The sequence below is a fragment of the Vulpes lagopus genome, chromosome 7, assembly GCF_018345385.1.
Source record: "Vulpes lagopus strain Blue_001 chromosome 7, ASM1834538v1, whole genome shotgun sequence".
Classification (NCBI taxonomy): Eukaryota; Metazoa; Chordata; class Mammalia; order Carnivora; family Canidae; genus Vulpes; species Vulpes lagopus.
In genome coordinates, this window is record NC_054830.1 from 49,696,929 (window position 1) to 49,714,384 (window position 17,456).

A 17,456-nucleotide genomic window follows, 5' to 3' on the forward strand; every position below is an offset into this window, starting at 1 on the left:
GGAGCCCCAGGTGGGACTCGATCCTGGGACTTGATCCTGGGACTCGATCCTGGGACTCAATCCTGGGACTCCAGGATCATGCCCTGGGCCGAAGGCAGGTGCTAAACCGCTGAGCCACTCAGGGATCCCCCTTTTGCCAAGTTTTTAAAGGGGTTCCTGACCTCAAAAGGGGTCAGCTTTACAATGACTCTGTCTCACTCTGCTCTGATCCATTTATTCTGAATCTTTTAATGAGGATAGTAAAAATAGCTAAATACTTGAGTATTCATTATATATGTAGGTGATTTATAACATGTTCTTATTTAATCCTCACTACAATTTTGTGAAGGAAGCACTATATTTTATCTCCACTTTATACACCAGGAAACTGAGGCTCAAAGAGGCTAAGCCACTTTTTGAAGAGAACTCATTAGTTTGACTCCAGATCTCAAGATACTACCCAGCAAACATCTTCCTGGAGTGTCACTTTTATTAGAATGTTTTTCAGAAAATATTTATGACAACACATACGTTACAGTGGGTCGAATGCAAGGTTTGCATTAAGGTATAACAGAAACTTCCTTTTGCTTCTAACTTTGCCTCAGAACCCTGGAAGACCCTTTCATGTTCTTCTTTGGATGGGAAAACTGAAGAGGCTCAGCAACAAGCATTTCTTAACCAGTGGACTCTTCCCAGCACCTAAGTTCACCAAAACCCCCAAGAACTGACAATAGTTTTAGAGCTCCCTTTTATAAATACGGAATTTAAGGTAGGAAGAATTTAACAACTTGCCCAAGTTCACATAGCTACTAAGTGGCCCAGTCACATTAAAACCAGTTGTCTGTTTTGACACGGTCTTCCAACCTCCCATAGCCATGCTGCATTTTCCCGCCACCCCTAAAGGGTTCCCAGCATTTGAATCCCATTCTGCCGTGCACAAGTCTTTTCAACCAGGCTTCTATACCAACTTCCGCCCCTTCCTTCAGATCCACAGTACGGCGGCTTTGCCTCTCCCAAGCTCCCTCCCTTTCCTTCAGCAACTCCCGTTATCCCAGACCTGGTTCCGCCCTTTCCCTCCAGCCCCGCCCCTTTGCCTTTTCCAAGCCCCGCCCTTTCACTTCAGTCCCAGCTCTTGTCCTTTCTCCCCAGCCCGGCGCCTTCCCGGCCCTTCTAAAGCCCCGCCCTTTCTTTCCTGAGGCCCACTCTTATGTTTAGCTCCACCCTTTTACCCCTGTTCAGCCCCTATTCTCCTTACTGGGGCCCACTTTACAAATGTCCCCGCCCATTCTCCGCAAACTCCGCCCCGTGGAATGGTTTCTTCTCCGCCAGACCCGCCCTACCCCTACCCAGAACTCCGAGCCCTTCCTTAGGCTCCAGCCGGCGTCGCTCTGGCTCCCGGCCCTGCCCCCAGTCCCGCCCCGTGGCTCCAGCCCCGCCTCGCCGCCTTTCTCGGAGACCAAGGCCAGGTCCCTACTGCAGCCGCGGCGCCAGCAGGAGGGAGGGAGGAGGCAGAGGGGGAAGGGAGAAGGGCGGGCTCCTTAAGCCCAGCCCCGCGCTCACCGTCCGTGTCCGCAGATTCGCCACAAACGGCCCGACTACTCCGGATGCCAAATACCGCGATTTCAGTCTACAGAAACTCAACTCTAAGATGGAGGTGCTAGAGAGGCCATGTGGGGTGCCCGGAGGCTCTTCCGAGTTCCAGAGAATGGCGTCTCGAGGCTCAGCAGCCGGGCGGGGATCTGTGGCGAAAGTGCAGCTCGACAGCGCCGAGGCGCTGAGTTTACCCTGCGCAGACGCCGTCGCCGCCGCTGCTGCCGCCGCCGCTGCCACTGCCTTTGCCGCCACGGTCTCCGCCGCCGCCGTCCCCGCGCTGCCTCCGGGAGCCTCCATTGTTCCGGCAGTGTCGGGTCCCGAGGCCAGACCACCTAGCGGCTTTCGAAACGGGCGGCGGCCGACGGAGTTGAGACACCAGGGCGCCGGCGGGACCGGGAGCGGCAGGGGTCAGCGCGGGAATCCCGGGGAGCCGGGGGCAGAGCGTGGGGCGGCAGGGAGCCGGGGTGGCGAGGTCTGCGGTCTCCGGAGTTGGGGCTTTCTCTCCCCGGCCCGTCTTTCCCCGCCGGCTTCCCCAAGTGGGGTCGGAGCCCCGGCGGGCGCCCCCGGCGATGAGCCCGGACTCGAGGTGGCCGGTGAGTGCGGGCCTGGGACCAGGGCGGGAGTGGCCAGCGGGGAAGGGCTAGGCTACTTTCGTGGGGTGTGCACTGAGCAGCCCGACCCGGGTGCCCCTTGGGCCACTCCAGCCGCGAGAACTGACAGTGCATTAGCTCCCCGCCCGCGTCCCAGGGCAACAGAGTATCCTCCAGGGCTGCCTGGGCCAATGGCAGGAGGGGAGCCTTGTTTAACATGTTACACTTCGACAAAAGGGAAACGTCGCCGCATCCGGGAGAGGGCTGCGGGCACCGCCTGGGCCCGGCCTCATCGCTCCGGCCCCCGCCCCCTACTTCCTCCAGCCCCCTGAGCTCCGCTGCCTTACCCCCGTGGGCTCTGAGCCTTCCTTACGGTCTTCCAGTTTGAGTTCTTGTTTCCACCCCTTGTGCCTCTGACGCCCAGTCCCAGCGGGACATCTGCCGGGGGCTCTGTGCTACTTTGGGAGCCAGGGCGACAGAGCCGCAGAGTACACCAGGGACCCATTGAAAGAGAGGAGCTTGCGTGTTCCTCTGATTGGTTTGTGTTTAAAGACACAGCTGCAGGTAGGAAGTAAAAGTTGAAGGAGGAGTTTTACAATGTAGAAGTCAGGGGCTTTGACAGGCTGGAGCAGCCCACTTGGCTTAGCTAAGTTGCAGGAGATCAGGCCAAGAGGGGTCACTGTTTGTCTGGGAGCTCACAGTGGCTTTACCTGGAATGGTGCCAACACCCTGGCTGAACTGCTGAACTCAACTAGGCCTAGAGAAATTGGGGCAGTATCTGACCAAGCTGGGCTTCCTGGGGGCTGGTGCCATCTGCTGTCACTACTCACCCAGGAACATTGGAGAAGAGGAGGAAGGGAAGGCCCTGAGGACCGTCGTGGAGCTGAATGTGCCTAGATTGTCATGATCCTGTTTGTACCCTTAATACCTGGTGTCTAGGGCCTAGACTCCCAGGGCCAGGGTCTGGTACCACTCCCAGAGCCAGGGTTAGGACATAGGCTTCCCCCAAAGACCTCAGAAATGAACTGCTTTTTTCTATAATGCAATGATTTCTGCTGGTGTCCAGAATTAAATCATTGGCTACCCATTCAGCTTCTATATGGGTTAACACTAGCCTTCATCCATCTGTCAGCTCCAAATCTGGTGATACCCTCATTTAGTTATTCATTCAACAAGTTCTTCACTCATTTGCCAAAAACTGTCCACTACATGCCAGATACCGGGGATATATAGAGGTGGGTAGGCTCTGATGTCTCCACTGCACAGTACCCAGTCTAGTGGGAGGAGACAATGAATTTCCAATGTGGTAAGTGCCATGCCACCATAATAGAATGATGAGAATGGAATCCTGTAGAAATACAGCTCCCCATGGGAAAGACAAATCATAACAAGAAGTGACAGTTGGGTTTTGAAGAACAAGTAGGAGCTAACCAATTAGGATGGAAACCATTTCAAATAGAGATCATCTTGCAGGAATGAAAGGTGGCAGTGGCATTTGGAGTCACTGTAGAGGTGGTCTGGCCAGAAAGTGAGCTCTCTTCTTGGGGAGAAGGAGGGCTAGAGAGAGTAGAATGGATGGCCAGGAACTCATCCCTAGGCCTATGCTAACTGATCTGTACATTCTAGATGTGACAGCATGGGGGTGGACTTTGATGTGAAGACTTTCTGCCACAACTTGCGGGCAACTAAGCCACCGTATGAGTGCCCTGTGGAGACCTGCCGCAAGGTCTACAAGAGTTACAGTGGTATCGAGTACCACCTATATCACTATGACCACGACAACCCACCGCCCCCGCAGCAGACGCCACTCCGCAAACACAAGAAGAAGGGGCGCCAATCACGCCCAGCCAACAAGCAGTCTCCCAGCCCCTCAGAGGTATCCCAGTCACCGGGCCGTGAGGTGATGAGCTACGCACAGGCCCAGCGCATGGTGGAAGTGGACCTGCATGGCCGTGTCCACCGCATCAGCATTTTTGACAACCTGGATGTGGTGTCAGAAGATGAGGAGGCCCCTGAGGAGGCTCCTGAGAATGGCAGCAACAAGGAGAACACTGAGACACCAGCTGCTACTCCCAAGTCAGGCAAGCATAAGAACAAGGAGAAGCGCAAGGACTCCAACCATCATCACCACCACAATGCTTCTGTGAGCACCACTCCCAAGCTGCCAGAGGTGGTATATCGGGAGTTGGAGCAAGACACCCCTGATGCCCCACCCCGGCCAACTTCCTATTACCGGTAAGGCCAGCTCCACCTCCCAACTCTGGGAAACTGGTCAAGCAGGGCTCAGATGCAGGAGAAGTAACAGGCAGATAAAGGGTAGCAGAAGCATACTGGTCCTGCCAAGGCAGTGAGAGGAGCAGTGCCCCAGCTAATGGTGGTGGCACTTACTATATACTGCCACATGCCAGGCCCTGCACTGGGTGGGTACCTTATAGCCACTTCCTTATTTTATTCTCACAATTCTATCAGGCAGGTACTGTTCTCATTTCACAGATGAGGAACCCACAGTCCAGAAAGGACCAGACTTTGAAAGTCACATGCTAGTAGATTTGAACTGGGATTCAAATCCAGGTTCTCTGACTCCAAAGCTATACAGTTTCTACTGTAGCAAAAAATCCTGCGTCTAATCTCTGACGCTTTCTACTCCATCACTATGTAACCTTGAGAGAGGACTCTGGTGTTCTAGTGACACCATCTGCAGTGCAGGTATAACGCTCCTCCCCACCTAGAGGTAGAAGACTAGGCACACTGATTTCTTAAGGTCCTGAAGGCAATTTGTAAGTCTACAAAGGTAATTCTCCTATTATTCTGTTATTGTCACCCATCCTTTAGCATGTATAAGCATTATTTTCATCTCCTATGTTTTGTACTCCTCCATTGGCCCTTTTACTTATTTGTTTCCTGGTATCCCACTTCCTTCCAAAATTAGTCATGGTGACTCCTAAAAAGTCACAGGCATAAAGCTAAATTCCTTTAACACAAGGTAAAAAATGAAGGGGTAGGGACAGTGTGGTGGAGAAGCTACTTAGAGAAACTTTAGCTGAAGGATGGATCAAAAACAAAGTGTAAAACTTCTCTCTGAGTCTTGGCATTCAAGGCAAAGAGGGCATTCGGGTAAGTTAAGGAGCAGTGTTTGGTGTCAGCTAATCAGAAGGCTTGATCTCTGAAGAGGACATGTACAGGTTTTTATATGAAAAGTAGTTTTTACCAAAAATGCAACCATGTGATGGTATATTCAGTTTCAGTTCTTTAAATCAAGTCTGGGGCAGGGGATAAAAACAAATATAGGGAAGCCCGGGTGGCTCAGTGGTTTAGCACCGCCTTCGGCTCAGAGCGTGATCCTAGAGACCGGGGATCTACTCCTGTGTCGGGCTCCCTGCGTGGAGCCTGCTTCTCCCTCTGCCTGTGTCTCTGCCTCTCTCTCTCTCTCTCTCTCTCTCTCTCTCTCTCTCTCTCTCCCCGCCCCCCTCTGTGTATGTCTCATGAATAAATAAAATCTTAAAAAGAAAAAAATATATATATATAAAACAATAAAATCAAGTCTGTTGGAACTCAATTGATTGGGCCTAGTAAGACACTTTGGTCTCTCCCCTGTTCACATGTTAGCCAGTCTCCTTTTCTTTTCTTAGTCTGTCCAGCCCAACTCTACCTCCTGGCTTTCCACTGCTTCTCTTATGTTAGCACTTACTGCTGGGCCCACCCCTCAACACACAGACCCCATCTGGGCCTGCCCTCCCTCCTAATGGCTCTTCAGCACTCTCTGCTCTGATAGGCAATCCAGACCAGTTCATTCCACCCCCTTGCTTCCCTCTGCTCACATTCACCCTTTCCTCCTGGGGTTCAAATCTGTTCTCCAGGAGAGCAGTTCTCAGCTAGGTACATTGCAATCAGCTGGGAGGTATGTTGCATGTCATTTATTACTACTGTTGACAGAACTGTCCAAATTTTGTAAATGTTATTTTTTTATATATAAATTTGAGAAGATTTGAGGTCATCTAACACCACCAATTTTTCTTGCTTGCATCTGCTATGCTTTCTTGGGGGGAAGGAGGGTGGAGCGTAGGCTGGTGTGCCAGGAATTGTACATGACATGCAGCCTACATTATCTATCTGTGCCACAGCCTGTAATCTGGGTACACTGTGGGAGTGTGTTATGTAGCATCATGTAATGTCACATGTGTCATGGCAGAGAAAAGGTTGAGAACAGGTGCCAAGGCCTGGAAGTGGCTGGATGGTTCATGCAAACTCTGAGCCACACCCTTTTTCAGGGATGAGGAAATTATAGCCACTTTAGGGAAGAAGTAACAGGCTAAGGAAGAAACTGCTTCCTATAGACAGCAGTATTTTAGTTTTTCTCCTCCATTCCACCCCCAAAATGCCTTTAAAATGAACAACACTGTGCCTATTTCTGTGTAGTGAATCAGATATGGTCCTTGCCTCTAGCCTATAGTGGAGGAGTTAGACACATAAATAGTTATAATTCAAGGCAAGATAGGTCAGGGCTGCAAAAGCTAATAATAAAGCTAATGTTTATTGAGTACTTGCATCAGGCCAGGTACTGTTCTAAGTTCTTTACCTGTATTAACTCATGTAATTCTCATGACTGCTGTGTGAAATAGGTTCAGGTTAGCATCACCATTTTACAGATGAGGAAACAGAGGCCCAGGGAGGTCACCTTATTTTCCTGCTGTCATACAGAGCATGGCTCCAGAGCCATGCTCACCTGGCCTCCTCTAGCACCCAGAACCCCATTTCCCTTGTGGAAAGGGAAGAAGCAGAAACTATTTATTTTGGTCCTACTATGTTGTACCACTTTATTTAGCCCATTCATTTTTTAAATTCCATTTAATCCTGAGAGGTGTTTTTGGTAGCATGTTCATCCTATCATCAAGAAAACAGGTTCAAGAAAGACCAGTGATGACTTAAAGATCACAAAGTGGCAGAGCCAGGATTAAATCCATGTTTGTCAGAAACCAAAGCCCCATTCTATTGTAGCCCCCTGTAGCTTTATAATACCAGAGTCTAGGCCACCTAGAGCATAGCAGGGGCATGAGGAGGCTGCTTTATATGCCAGGCACCTGGAGCAGCCCTCAGCTCCAGTTCTGCTGGTCCAATGAGTGCTGTAGGGTAGAGTTTGAATTATAGCTCTGCCACTTCTGGTTGTATAATCTGTGTGTGTTAGGCAGTTAATTAACTTCTTAAAGCTTCATTTTCCTCACCCACAAAATAAGGGCAATAAGAACATTAATGCTATGGCTGTGGTGAAAATAAATGTGATAATAGTACAATGCTTGGCTCAGTAAATCTTACCTATTCTTTTGTCTTCCAAGGCTATCCAGGGAATAGACACAATACCTAGAGTTTGAAGGAGTCCTTAGTTGCACCAGCCAACAGAAGACTCATGGTAGCTCAATTCAGGACACTGCCAGCTGGTGCTAAAACTTACATGTAATTTGCAGGTGACACTTGAGGAACTTCATTCTGACTTTTTGCACCATCATTCAGACCAACCCAATCGGGTCCTAGCTGCCCCACCCTCCTCCCTTCAAGAGTTTGATTGAACCTCTGTACCTCAGAGGAGGTGGTGTTGTAGCTAGTAGAAGCTTTAGAGTTAGGAGGCCTGGGTTCACACCCCACCTCTACCACTTACAAGGGAGCTAGGACAGGTGAATTAACTCCCTAAACCTTAGGTTTCTTTTTCTGCAATAATTATAATACCTGGAGTTAAGGTGAGGATGGAACAGGACAGCATAAGTAAAGGTACAGGCCTGAATAAGTGTCCAGCAATTGTAGCCCATTGTTTTTGAGGGAAGGAAATCTCAACCACATGACAATAAGCTGCCTATGTGCACTGCAGGTACATTGAGAAGTCGGCAGAAGAGCTGGATGAGGAAGTAGAGTATGACATGGATGAGGAGGACTACATCTGGTTGGATATCATGAACGAGCGGCGGAAGACGGAGGGTGTGAGTCCCATCCCACAGGAGATCTTTGAGTACTTAATGGACCGGCTGGAGAAGGAGTCCTACTTTGAAAGCCACAATAAAGGTGACCCCAATGCACTAGTGGACGAGGATGCCGTGTGTTGTATCTGCAATGATGGTGAGTGCCAGAACAGCAACGTCATCCTATTCTGTGACATGTGCAACCTGGCTGTGCACCAAGAGTGCTACGGTGTCCCCTACATCCCTGAGGGCCAGTGGTTGTGCCGCCGCTGCCTACAGTCACCCTCCCGTGCTGTGGACTGTGCCCTGTGCCCCAACAAGGGTGGTGCCTTCAAGCAGACAGATGACGGGCGCTGGGCCCATGTGGTGTGTGCCCTGTGGATCCCTGAAGTCTGCTTCGCCAACACAGTCTTCCTGGAGCCTATCGACAGCATTGAACACATCCCACCAGCCCGCTGGAAGCTGACCTGCTATATTTGCAAACAGCGGGGCTCAGGGGCCTGCATCCAGTGCCATAAGGCCAACTGCTACACAGCCTTCCATGTGACATGTGCCCAGCAGGCTGGCCTTTACATGAAGATGGAGCCTGTGCGGGAGACGGGTGCCAATGGCACCTCTTTCAGTGTCCGCAAGACGGCGTACTGTGACATCCACACGCCCCCAGGTTCAGCACGCCGCTTGCCTGCCTTGTCCCACAGTGAAGGTGAGGAGGATGAGGACGAGGAGGAGGATGAGGGTAAGAGTTGGAGCTCAGAGAAGGTCAAGAAGGCCAAGGCCAAGTCCCGGATCAAGATGAAGAAGGCACGGAAGATCCTGGCAGAGAAGCGGGCAGCAGCACCTGTAGTGTCAGTGCCTTGCATCCCACCACACAGGTATGTGGGCAGCAGACAGTCTGCTAAGGGAAGAAGCCCTCCTCAAGACTAATAGTCCTGAGTGGAGTGACAGGGTTGGGTTCTCTTACCAGGAGCTTCAAAGAAGTTAAAACACACACACACACACACACACACACACACACACACACACACACACACACCACACACACACACACACACACACCAGATTCCAAAAGAAATTAGTTCTAGCAGATCACCCGACTTTTTCATTAGGAGTCAGAACTTTAGCTCTTATGTAGCAGACCTAAGTGTTTTCAGCTGCCCTTCATTTTGATGGTCTGGTTTAAGTTATAAAGAGGATGGAGTAGCTACCAGCCACAGTGGCAGAAATGGTCTGACCCTGAAGGGAGAATTGGAACGAAAAAGGGGGAAGGAAATGCTCAAGGAGTTGTGAAGTCACTGTCACAAATGAATCCGGATGAGGGCTACCATCATCAGTTATTTTTAGCTCTCTTATGCTATCTAGTTGATTTTCTGTAGTTTACTGCTATACAATTGTACTTTATCCTAAAACCTACCAAGACTCCATTTGAGCGGGGTATCCCAGGGTTAAATAGTACTCTGGGCTGCCATGACAAGAGCAGTCTTCAGGGGCCAAGCTCCCTGGCACCATTCTCCCATCCAACTTCATGAACGTGGTTAAGGATCTGGCTTCATGCTGGGAGCTTGGCTTCCTGTCTGGTTACCATTTGCTCTTTGCATTAAGCCAAGTGTCAGGCCTTTTTGACAATAGACTTACTCCCGATTCAGCCCTATTCAGGAATTCTTGCCAGCCAGAGACCCTGTTCTACTTAAGAAAATCATGGCCCAAGGGGTTTCCCTCTTTATTCCCTGCTTCCCAGGCTCAGTAAAATCACCAACCGCCTGACCATCCAAAGGAAGAGCCAGTTCATGCAGAGGCTCCACAGCTACTGGACACTGAAACGGCAGTCCCGAAATGGAGTACCGCTGCTACGTCGCCTGCAGACACACCTGCAGTCTCAGAGGAGTTGTGACCAAGTCGGGGTACCGTGTCAGATTCTCTGTGGGCTCTGGGAACCAAGGCCAGGGACACAAGAACTAAGATTTGTGACGATAGCATTTAGTGTCCAAGGGCTTAGGCTATTTCTTTAAGCTAGCCCTCAAACAAGGCTCAGGTGAAATCCTTACAGATTATCAGCTCCCTAGAAGGGCACTGTTCCTGTGTTTCATGCATCTATTCACTCAACAAGCATATACCAAGCATCAATTCTGTCTCAGGCCTAGTGGGCACATAGGTTGAGGAACCTTCCACTTTAGCTAGCAAGCCTGCCAGTAAATTACTGTGCCCTTTCCTTAAGGTTTACCTGCCTTTGATCCAAGCTTACTGGGCTTTCCTCCCCTCTGGCCTTTCTTCTGGCTCCCTCATCATCTCCTGATCCCCTTTTTGCCTCTACAGAGAGACTCTGAGGATAAGAACTGGGCCCTCAAAGAACAGCTCAAGTCCTGGCAGCGGCTCCGGCATGACCTAGAACGGGCTCGGCTGCTGGTGGAGCTCATCCGCAAGCGGGAGAAACTCAAAAGAGAGACGGTGAGTGCTCCTGGGCCAACTCTTTCTTACAGAAGAGAAAACAGTCCTGGGACAAGGTAAAGCATGTGTCACCTCGCCAGGAAGCAGCAGGGTTGATGCTGGAGTCAGATTTCCTGGCGCCCAGTGTGTTCTCAAGCTCATTGCAAGCAGAACGTCACAGGAGAGGATGAAAGGGACCCTAAATTATGTCATAGAAGTAGCTGGCACTGGGAATTCAAGGAAGGGAAAGGCCAGCCAGAGTAGTCAGGGAAAGTTTCATCATGTTGGGCCTTTTTATATGAGACCTGAGTGAGTACACCCAGCTGTGGGCAGGGGAGAAGGATGGCAATATCCCAAACCAGCTGCTACCATCCCCTCAGACCTCTGCCAAGGGACTGGCCTGGGCCTGGCTGATCGGGCCTTTATGTGTGTCAGATCAAGGTTCAGCAGATCGCCATGGAGATGCAGCTGACCCCTTTCCTCATCCTCCTTCGCAAAACCTTGGAGCAGCTCCAAGAAAAGGACACAGGCAATATCTTCAGCGAGCCGGTCCCTCTGTCTGAGGTAACCGAATTGGACGAAGTAAGAATCCCTTCCCCTCACTCCACCTTCTTTCTGTTCCTCTCCCAGTTGGACCCCTGCTGCAGGTCTGGGCCAGGGACTAGAGGGGACCATGAAGAGAGGGGCTGGTGGCTCTGGGGCTCCAGGATAAAATGGAGCCACATGCATCACCTGGACTCTGTCTTGTCCCTGTCATACCCCAAGGGCCCAGAATGGGAGGCAATCTGCACTCCTTCCCCAGAGGCAGGGACTGAGTCTGCCAAATGAATAATCCCAGGGCAGGAAGACACTTTCGGGGTGCTGAACCCTAGAATGGAGACTTTAGAAGGCTCAGCACCTAAAGAACCAGCTCTGAAGCCCTAGGTCCTGACTGGCAGACTCTTCTCTCTAAAAGGTATAAAACAAGAGGCCTGAAGCAGTAGCCTCCTTATAAGTCTTAATAATAATTTAAAAAGCTATAGGAACGCAAGATGGTGTTATTCCAGAAGATTACCGTAGCCATGTTCTTACTGAAGCTTCATATGGTTAATAGGAGGTAGATTTGACTGTAATTTTATCACCGTTTTCCAGGCGAGGAAAAGAAGGCCCAGAGAGGTTAAGAGACTTGCCATGGTCACACAGCTTGTGACTGGTAAAGTCAAGACTAGAATCCAGCTTTCCTTTCCCCTGTGCTAAATGCCTGCCTCTAACTGTGCTGGGAGGAGGTTGCTGGATGCATTTCAGAGGGTGGGGGTGTTAGGAGCAAGGGTTCAGGGGGAATGAGGAGCATACCTCCACTTAGCCACACCTACCCTACTCTCCCAGGTACCTGACTACCTAGACCACATCAAAAAGCCCATGGACTTTTTCACCATGAAGCAGAACTTGGAAGCTTACCGCTACCTGAACTTTGATGATTTTGAGGAGGACTTCAACCTTATCGTCAGCAACTGCCTCAAGTATAACGCCAAGGATACCATCTTCTACCGGGCAGCAGTGCGACTCCGTGAACAGGGTGGTGCTGTGCTTCGCCAGGCCCGGCGCCAGGCAGAAAAAATGGGCATTGACTTTGAGACGGGCATGCATATCCCCCATAGCCTGGCTGGAGACGAAGCCCCACAACACACTGAAGATGGTGGGTGATAAGTCATGCTACACACATAGAGGCCAGTGCCAGAGATGAACAGCTTTCCAAAAGTCCCCTACTGGGAATAGGCAGTATAGGTAGGAAGTAGCTAGGCAAGCAGTGGCAAGCTCTCCCCAGGAATGCTCCCCAAAAAGCCAGACTGGGTGAATGGATAACAGTGCCCACCATTCCACATCTTGATGCTGCTGTTTTACAGCTGTTCCTGAGAAGCCAAAGGGAAGAGAGTGCGTTTCTTGCTGCATGCCCAGGTTCAGGGAGCCCAGAGTACTGCCCTGAATCTGACCTTTCCCCACCTTCCATGTCCACTCCTAGCAGCAGAGGAAGAGCGGCTGGTCCTACTGGAGAACCAGAAGCACCTGCCGGTGGAAGAGCAGCTGAAGTTGCTGCTGGAGCGGCTAGATGAGGTGAATGCCAGCAAGCAGAGTGTGGGCCGTTCACGACGTGCAAAGATGATCAAGAAAGAGATGACTGCACTGCGGCGAAAGCTTGCCCACCAGCGGGAAACTGGAAGGGATGGGCCTGACCGGCACGGCCCCACCAGCCGGAGCAGCCTGACTCCTCACCCGGCAGCCTGTGACAAGGATGGGCAGACAGACAGTGCCGCCGAGGAGAGCAGCAGCCAAGAGACAAGCAAAGGTCTGAACCCCCTAGCAAGGTGGACCCCAAAGCAAGCCAGACTTGACTCTGTAGCACACACTCAGCCCCTGCCATCCCCCAGGCAGAGGTTTCTCCTACACAGCTAGCTGTACTTTCTCCCTCAATCCCCATTCAGGGGCCTCTCAGCTGCCTCTCTGGCTATTTATGTAAGGGACAATGTTCCCAATTCCTTACCCCCCAAATCATCTCCCAACTCTAGCTGGAGTAATGGTCCTATAGACCCAGGGTATACCCGGGGCATCTACCCTTACCACGTCAGGCCCCTCACCAACTCTCCTTCTCTCTTTCTCTGCTCCAGGCTTGGGTCCCAACATGTCCTCAACCCCCGCACATGAGGTGGGCAGGAGAACCTCAGTTCTGTTCTCCAAAAAGAACCCGAAGACGGCTGGACCGCCCAAGAGGCCGGGCCGGCCCCCCAAAAACCGGGAGAGCCAGATGACCCCCAGCCACGGAGGCAGTCCTGTGGGGCCCCCCCAGCTCCCCATCATGGGCTCCCTACGTCAGCGCAAGCGGGGTAGGAGCCCCCGGCCCAGTTCGAGCTCAGACAGCGACAGTGATAAATCCACAGAAGACCCCCCAATGGGTGAGCCTCACCATCACCCAGCCCCCAAGAGAGTGAGCTAAGCTGCCATCATTCCCGACATAATTCCCACTTATTCCTTCATTTGCCCGTAATATATCAGAGCTAGAAGGGCCTTTAGGGATCCTTTAATTCAGATTTTACAGATGGGGAAACTGAAGTCCAGAAACACTGACCAAGCTAGATTTCTATCCAGGATCCCCTCCATTGTATCACTTTACCTTTTCTCTTCTCACTCTCCTTGGGGATTTCCTGCCTTTTAAGCCATTTGTGTTTTAAGACCAGTAACTGCCAAGGGAAGTGCGAGGGGTGGGGCAGGACTATGGCCAACTGTGGCGGACACTGCCCAGAACTGGCTCTGCTGGCCAAAGTTGGAGGAATTTTCCAGCACAGAAGGGAAAGCCAAGCTCCTAGTTCCTCTACCCTACCCCTATCCCATCTCTGATCTACATCTTCCTGACCGATTCCTTCCCTCCTCCCCCCTCCCACCAACCAAGACTTACCAGCCAATGGCTTCAGCGGCGGAAATCAGCCAGTGAAGAAGAGTTTCTTGGTATATCGTAATGACTGCAGCCTTCCCCGGAGCAGCTCCGACTCTGAGTCCAGCAGCAGTAGCAGCAGCAGCGCTGCCTCAGACCGAACCAGGTACCAGCCCTCCAAATCAAGGCCTGTCTCCAGGATGCCCTTCCAGGTTTCCCTATGCAAGTGGGGTGGCAGCCACCCCAGCCTAGATTAAGATGGTTCAGACCCAAGGTTCTCTGCAAAATAAATGGCATTAATAAGAATGTCACCATAACAGAATAGGGGGGAACCATCCTGAGTTAAGCTGACATAGAACAGAGTGTAAACTGATACCTTCGGGCCTGGATTTGGCCTGCAGACATATTTTGTTTGGCCAGCATGATGTTTTTTAAAAAATTAATCTACTACTTGCCACATAAAATGTGCCTGTATTCTCTTTAAAAATCAGATCTGGCAAATCTAGCCAGTGCTGCCTTTAGACAGGGGGTGCACTCATCACCCCACTGCTAAATCCAGCCTGTGTCCATCACATTGCTGCCAACCCTCTGAGGACATCTGGGTTTGAAATTTTTCAAGTGGTCTCAATTTTCCAAAATTCTCAGAGCCTGGGAGTTTAAAGAGAGGACATCTACCATGCCATTACTCATTCTCCCCCCCCCCCCCCTCCTTTAAGCTGAGTTCTTACTGTCTTGTCCACAGCACAACGCCCTCAAAACAAGGCCGGGGCAAGCCCTCCTTCTCTCGGGGCACGTTCCCAGAAGATAGCAGTGAAGATACCTCAGGCACTGAGAATGAGGCCTACTCCGTGGGCACTGGCCGCGGCGTGGGCCACAGCAGTAAGTACCCTCATCCAAGGCCAGGGATGCTGGGGACCCAGTGTCAAGGCCTTGCCAGCCCCCTGGCTGCTGATCCGCCCCCTCTCTCCCATTCCTGTGAAGTGGTAAGGAAGAGTCTGGGAAGGGGAGCTGGCTGGCTGTCAGAGGATGAGGACTCGCCCCTGGATGCTCTGGACCTGGTGTGGGCCAAATGCCGAGGATATCCATCATACCCAGCTCTGGTAGGCCTTCCCTTTTATCATCATACCCCTTGTCTCCCAACACTGGATCGCAGACACAGTTAGCAGACGTTACTTACTCTCTGCTGAGCTGCAGAGAACAAGGGTCTTTGGCAGATAGACACTTAAGAGGTTCCTGGTTAGTTTTTCCTTGTCTCCCTTTTCCTTCTCTTTGCACCCTGGGGTCTTAAATAGTTCATCATAAGCCAGGGGTCAGCTTTGCAGGCTAGTAACTTTCTGTGTCCTTACTTCAGAGATAGTCTCAGTTCTTAGGTAAAGTAAGCCATGCAGAAGAAGGGGACTGAACCAAACAAAGGTCTTATTACACCCTCAGATAATTGATCCAAAGATGCCCCGGGAAGGTATGTTCCACCATGGGGTTCCCATTCCTGTGCCCCCACTGGAGGTGCTGAAACTTGGGGAGCAGATGACCCAGGAAGCCCGAGAGCATCTCTACCTCGTCCTCTTCTTTGACAACAAGCGAACCTGGTAAGGGAGGAAGGGAGCATTTGGTATGACTCATAGCCACAGATGCAACCCTGGGTATAGGGGCAGGCTGCCAGGAAATTCCAGCGACAGACTGACTGGGCTATAACAAATCAGTGGGGGAGGGACTTAGATCTTTGAGCAAAAGGGTTGTGTTGAAAGAGTCTGAGAGACTTAGTGGGCAGCAGCTGACAAACAGCTGTAGCTAGAAGCCAAAGGGCCATTAGTGACTGTGACAAGTGTGCTCCCCACCCAGACTTAGGTGGCTTCTAGACTTAGTTTTCCCACCTCTGCCTCCATGGTGACAAAATGGGGATAAAACAGGCATAAACATTCACGCTCTTGAGTCTCTGTTCTGTCACATGTACATAATGTAGTGTTTTTATGTGTTGTCTACAGAGGATGTTTAATGTCAGTAAAGTCTGCCTGGAGCCAATGGACAGGGTACCTATTTCAGGTTAGGTCACAGTTCCTCCTTTTTGCACTCATAAATACCCTGTGGTTATCCTGTAGTGTGTCTTTTAACTGGGTTCTTTTCATCACTAGACTATAAGCAGTTCCTTGAGGGTAGGGACTGTTTCTCAGTCTCAGTAACCCTGCTGCCCACCAGAGCCAGGCCCAGAGTGGGTGCTCAGGAGGTGTTTTTGAAGGAGTGAAGGCTCATGCTTGTTGCTTTCCCAGAGATTACTTATGTGATCCTCACCTCATCCTACAGGCAGTGGCTGCCGAGAACTAAGCTGGTTCCTCTGGGTGTGAACCAGGACCTCGACAAGGAAAAGATGCTGGAGGGCCGCAAATCCAACATCCGCAAGTCAGTGCAGATTGCCTACCACAGGGCTCTGCAGCACCGCAGCAAGGTGCAGGGCGAGCAGAGCAGTGAGACCAGTGATAGTGACTGATAATGCCCAGCACAGCCCAACCTACAGTGCCCTGCCACCACTCTCCTCCCCCTTGGCTCACTGTCCTGGAGTGGCACCGGCCTCTGCACTGACTCATTCCTGGTCTTGGGGCCAGTCTCAGGGGAAGCTGGGTGGGGGAGGTCCCTCCCGCCCTGAGTGCAGCTGGACTGTACAGAACACTCCAAGGGCCCAGGGTGGCTCTGCGTAAGGAGAGGGGAGGTGCCACTGGCTAGAAAGCTCCAGAGACCTCACAGCATTGTAGTGCAGGGTGGTGGGCCAAGGTTAGGACACTGCATTAAACAGGCCATCCCACCACCTCTGCCTGCTCTGCTTGGTCCAGGAGAATCTGTAACTGCCTAGTGGCCTGAGGCCCCCTGCAGGTGGTGAGGTGAGCGGGCATCTGCCCAGCCTAGCCGTGGGATTGATGTCTGTCCAGCCCGGAAGAGGGGCACTAGGTGACCCCCTCCCCTGCTGTTGTAAATACTGTAATTAGCGGAGAATTTAAATTATTCTCATTTGTAACTGCGTTTCCGGGTCGCGCCAGAGTCATTTGGTACTAAAAAAGACTGGGGCCTGTCCCCACTTCCCTTTTTCCCATAGATTCCCCCACCTTTCAAACTGGTTTGTATTTATTTCAAAGGAAGAAAATATATTGATTCTTAGAAAATAAATGGTCTGTTTGGAATTCTTTGGTTCTTACCTTCTGCTAGGGCAAAGGGATAAAAAGGGAGGTTCAGTTCCCCAGGGATGGTAAATAATTGGGCTCAAGGGATTGCTGTGCATGCTGCATTTGTAAGACAACAGCAAAGACAGTATGACACCTCTCATTTCCCAGGCATTGAGTGGCAGGCCTTGTTCTAAGCACTTTTAGATACATAATTTCATGTAATCCTTGCCATGACTCTGGGGAGAGCTAATAGTAGGGTGGTTATCTCCACAAAGACACTGAAGTTTAGAAAAATGAAGTAACTTGCCTAAATTCCCACAACTAGGAAGTCGAAGAGGTAGGATTTGAACTCAGGTCTGTTTGTCTGCAAAGCTGG

General features: G+C 51.1%; 1 protein-coding gene across 8 annotated transcripts; it reads left to right on the top strand.

Annotated features, from left to right (window-relative positions):
* Nucleotides 1–1,801: 1,801 nt before the first annotated feature.
* On the top strand, nt 1,802–17,084 carry BRPF1 (bromodomain and PHD finger containing 1). Of its 8 annotated transcripts, none has more exons than XM_041763790.1 (14): nt 1,804–2,165; nt 3,789–4,397; nt 8,020–8,979; nt 9,843–10,005; nt 10,418–10,549; nt 10,964–11,110; nt 11,894–12,203; nt 12,528–12,851; nt 13,171–13,455; nt 13,950–14,097; nt 14,674–14,810; nt 14,913–15,031; nt 15,363–15,517; nt 16,230–17,084. In XM_041763790.1, the coding sequence occupies exons 2-14, from the start codon at nt 3,799–3,801 to the stop codon at nt 16,411–16,413; spliced, it is 3,663 nt and encodes a 1,220-aa protein (XP_041619724.1). In that variant the 5' UTR covers nt 1,804–2,165; nt 3,789–3,798; the 3' UTR covers nt 16,414–17,084. The 8 variants fall into 8 exon arrangements, with proteins under 8 accessions (XP_041619720.1, XP_041619721.1, XP_041619722.1 ...); XM_041763791.1 differs by having other exon boundaries at nt 1,805–2,165; nt 12,531–12,851; XM_041763792.1 differs by having other exon boundaries at nt 1,805–2,165; nt 10,964–11,092.
* The last annotated feature ends 372 nt before the right edge of the window (nt 17,085–17,456 follow it).

What these genes read in the sequence shown, in the direction of transcription:
- BRPF1 (XM_041763786.1), top strand. Translation starts at nt 3,799, where the DNA reads ATGGGGGTGGACTTTGATGTGAAGACTTTCTGCCACAACTTGCGGGCA. An exon ending in GGAGTTGTGACCAAGTCGGG is followed by an intron (nt 10,006 to 10,417) that starts GTACCGTGTCAG and finishes TTGCCTCTACAG; the next exon opens with AGAGACTCTGAGGATAAGAA. An exon ending in TTTGACAACAAGCGAACCTG is followed by an intron (nt 15,518 to 16,229) that starts GTAAGGGAGGAA and finishes CTCATCCTACAG; the next exon opens with GCAGTGGCTGCCGAGAACTA.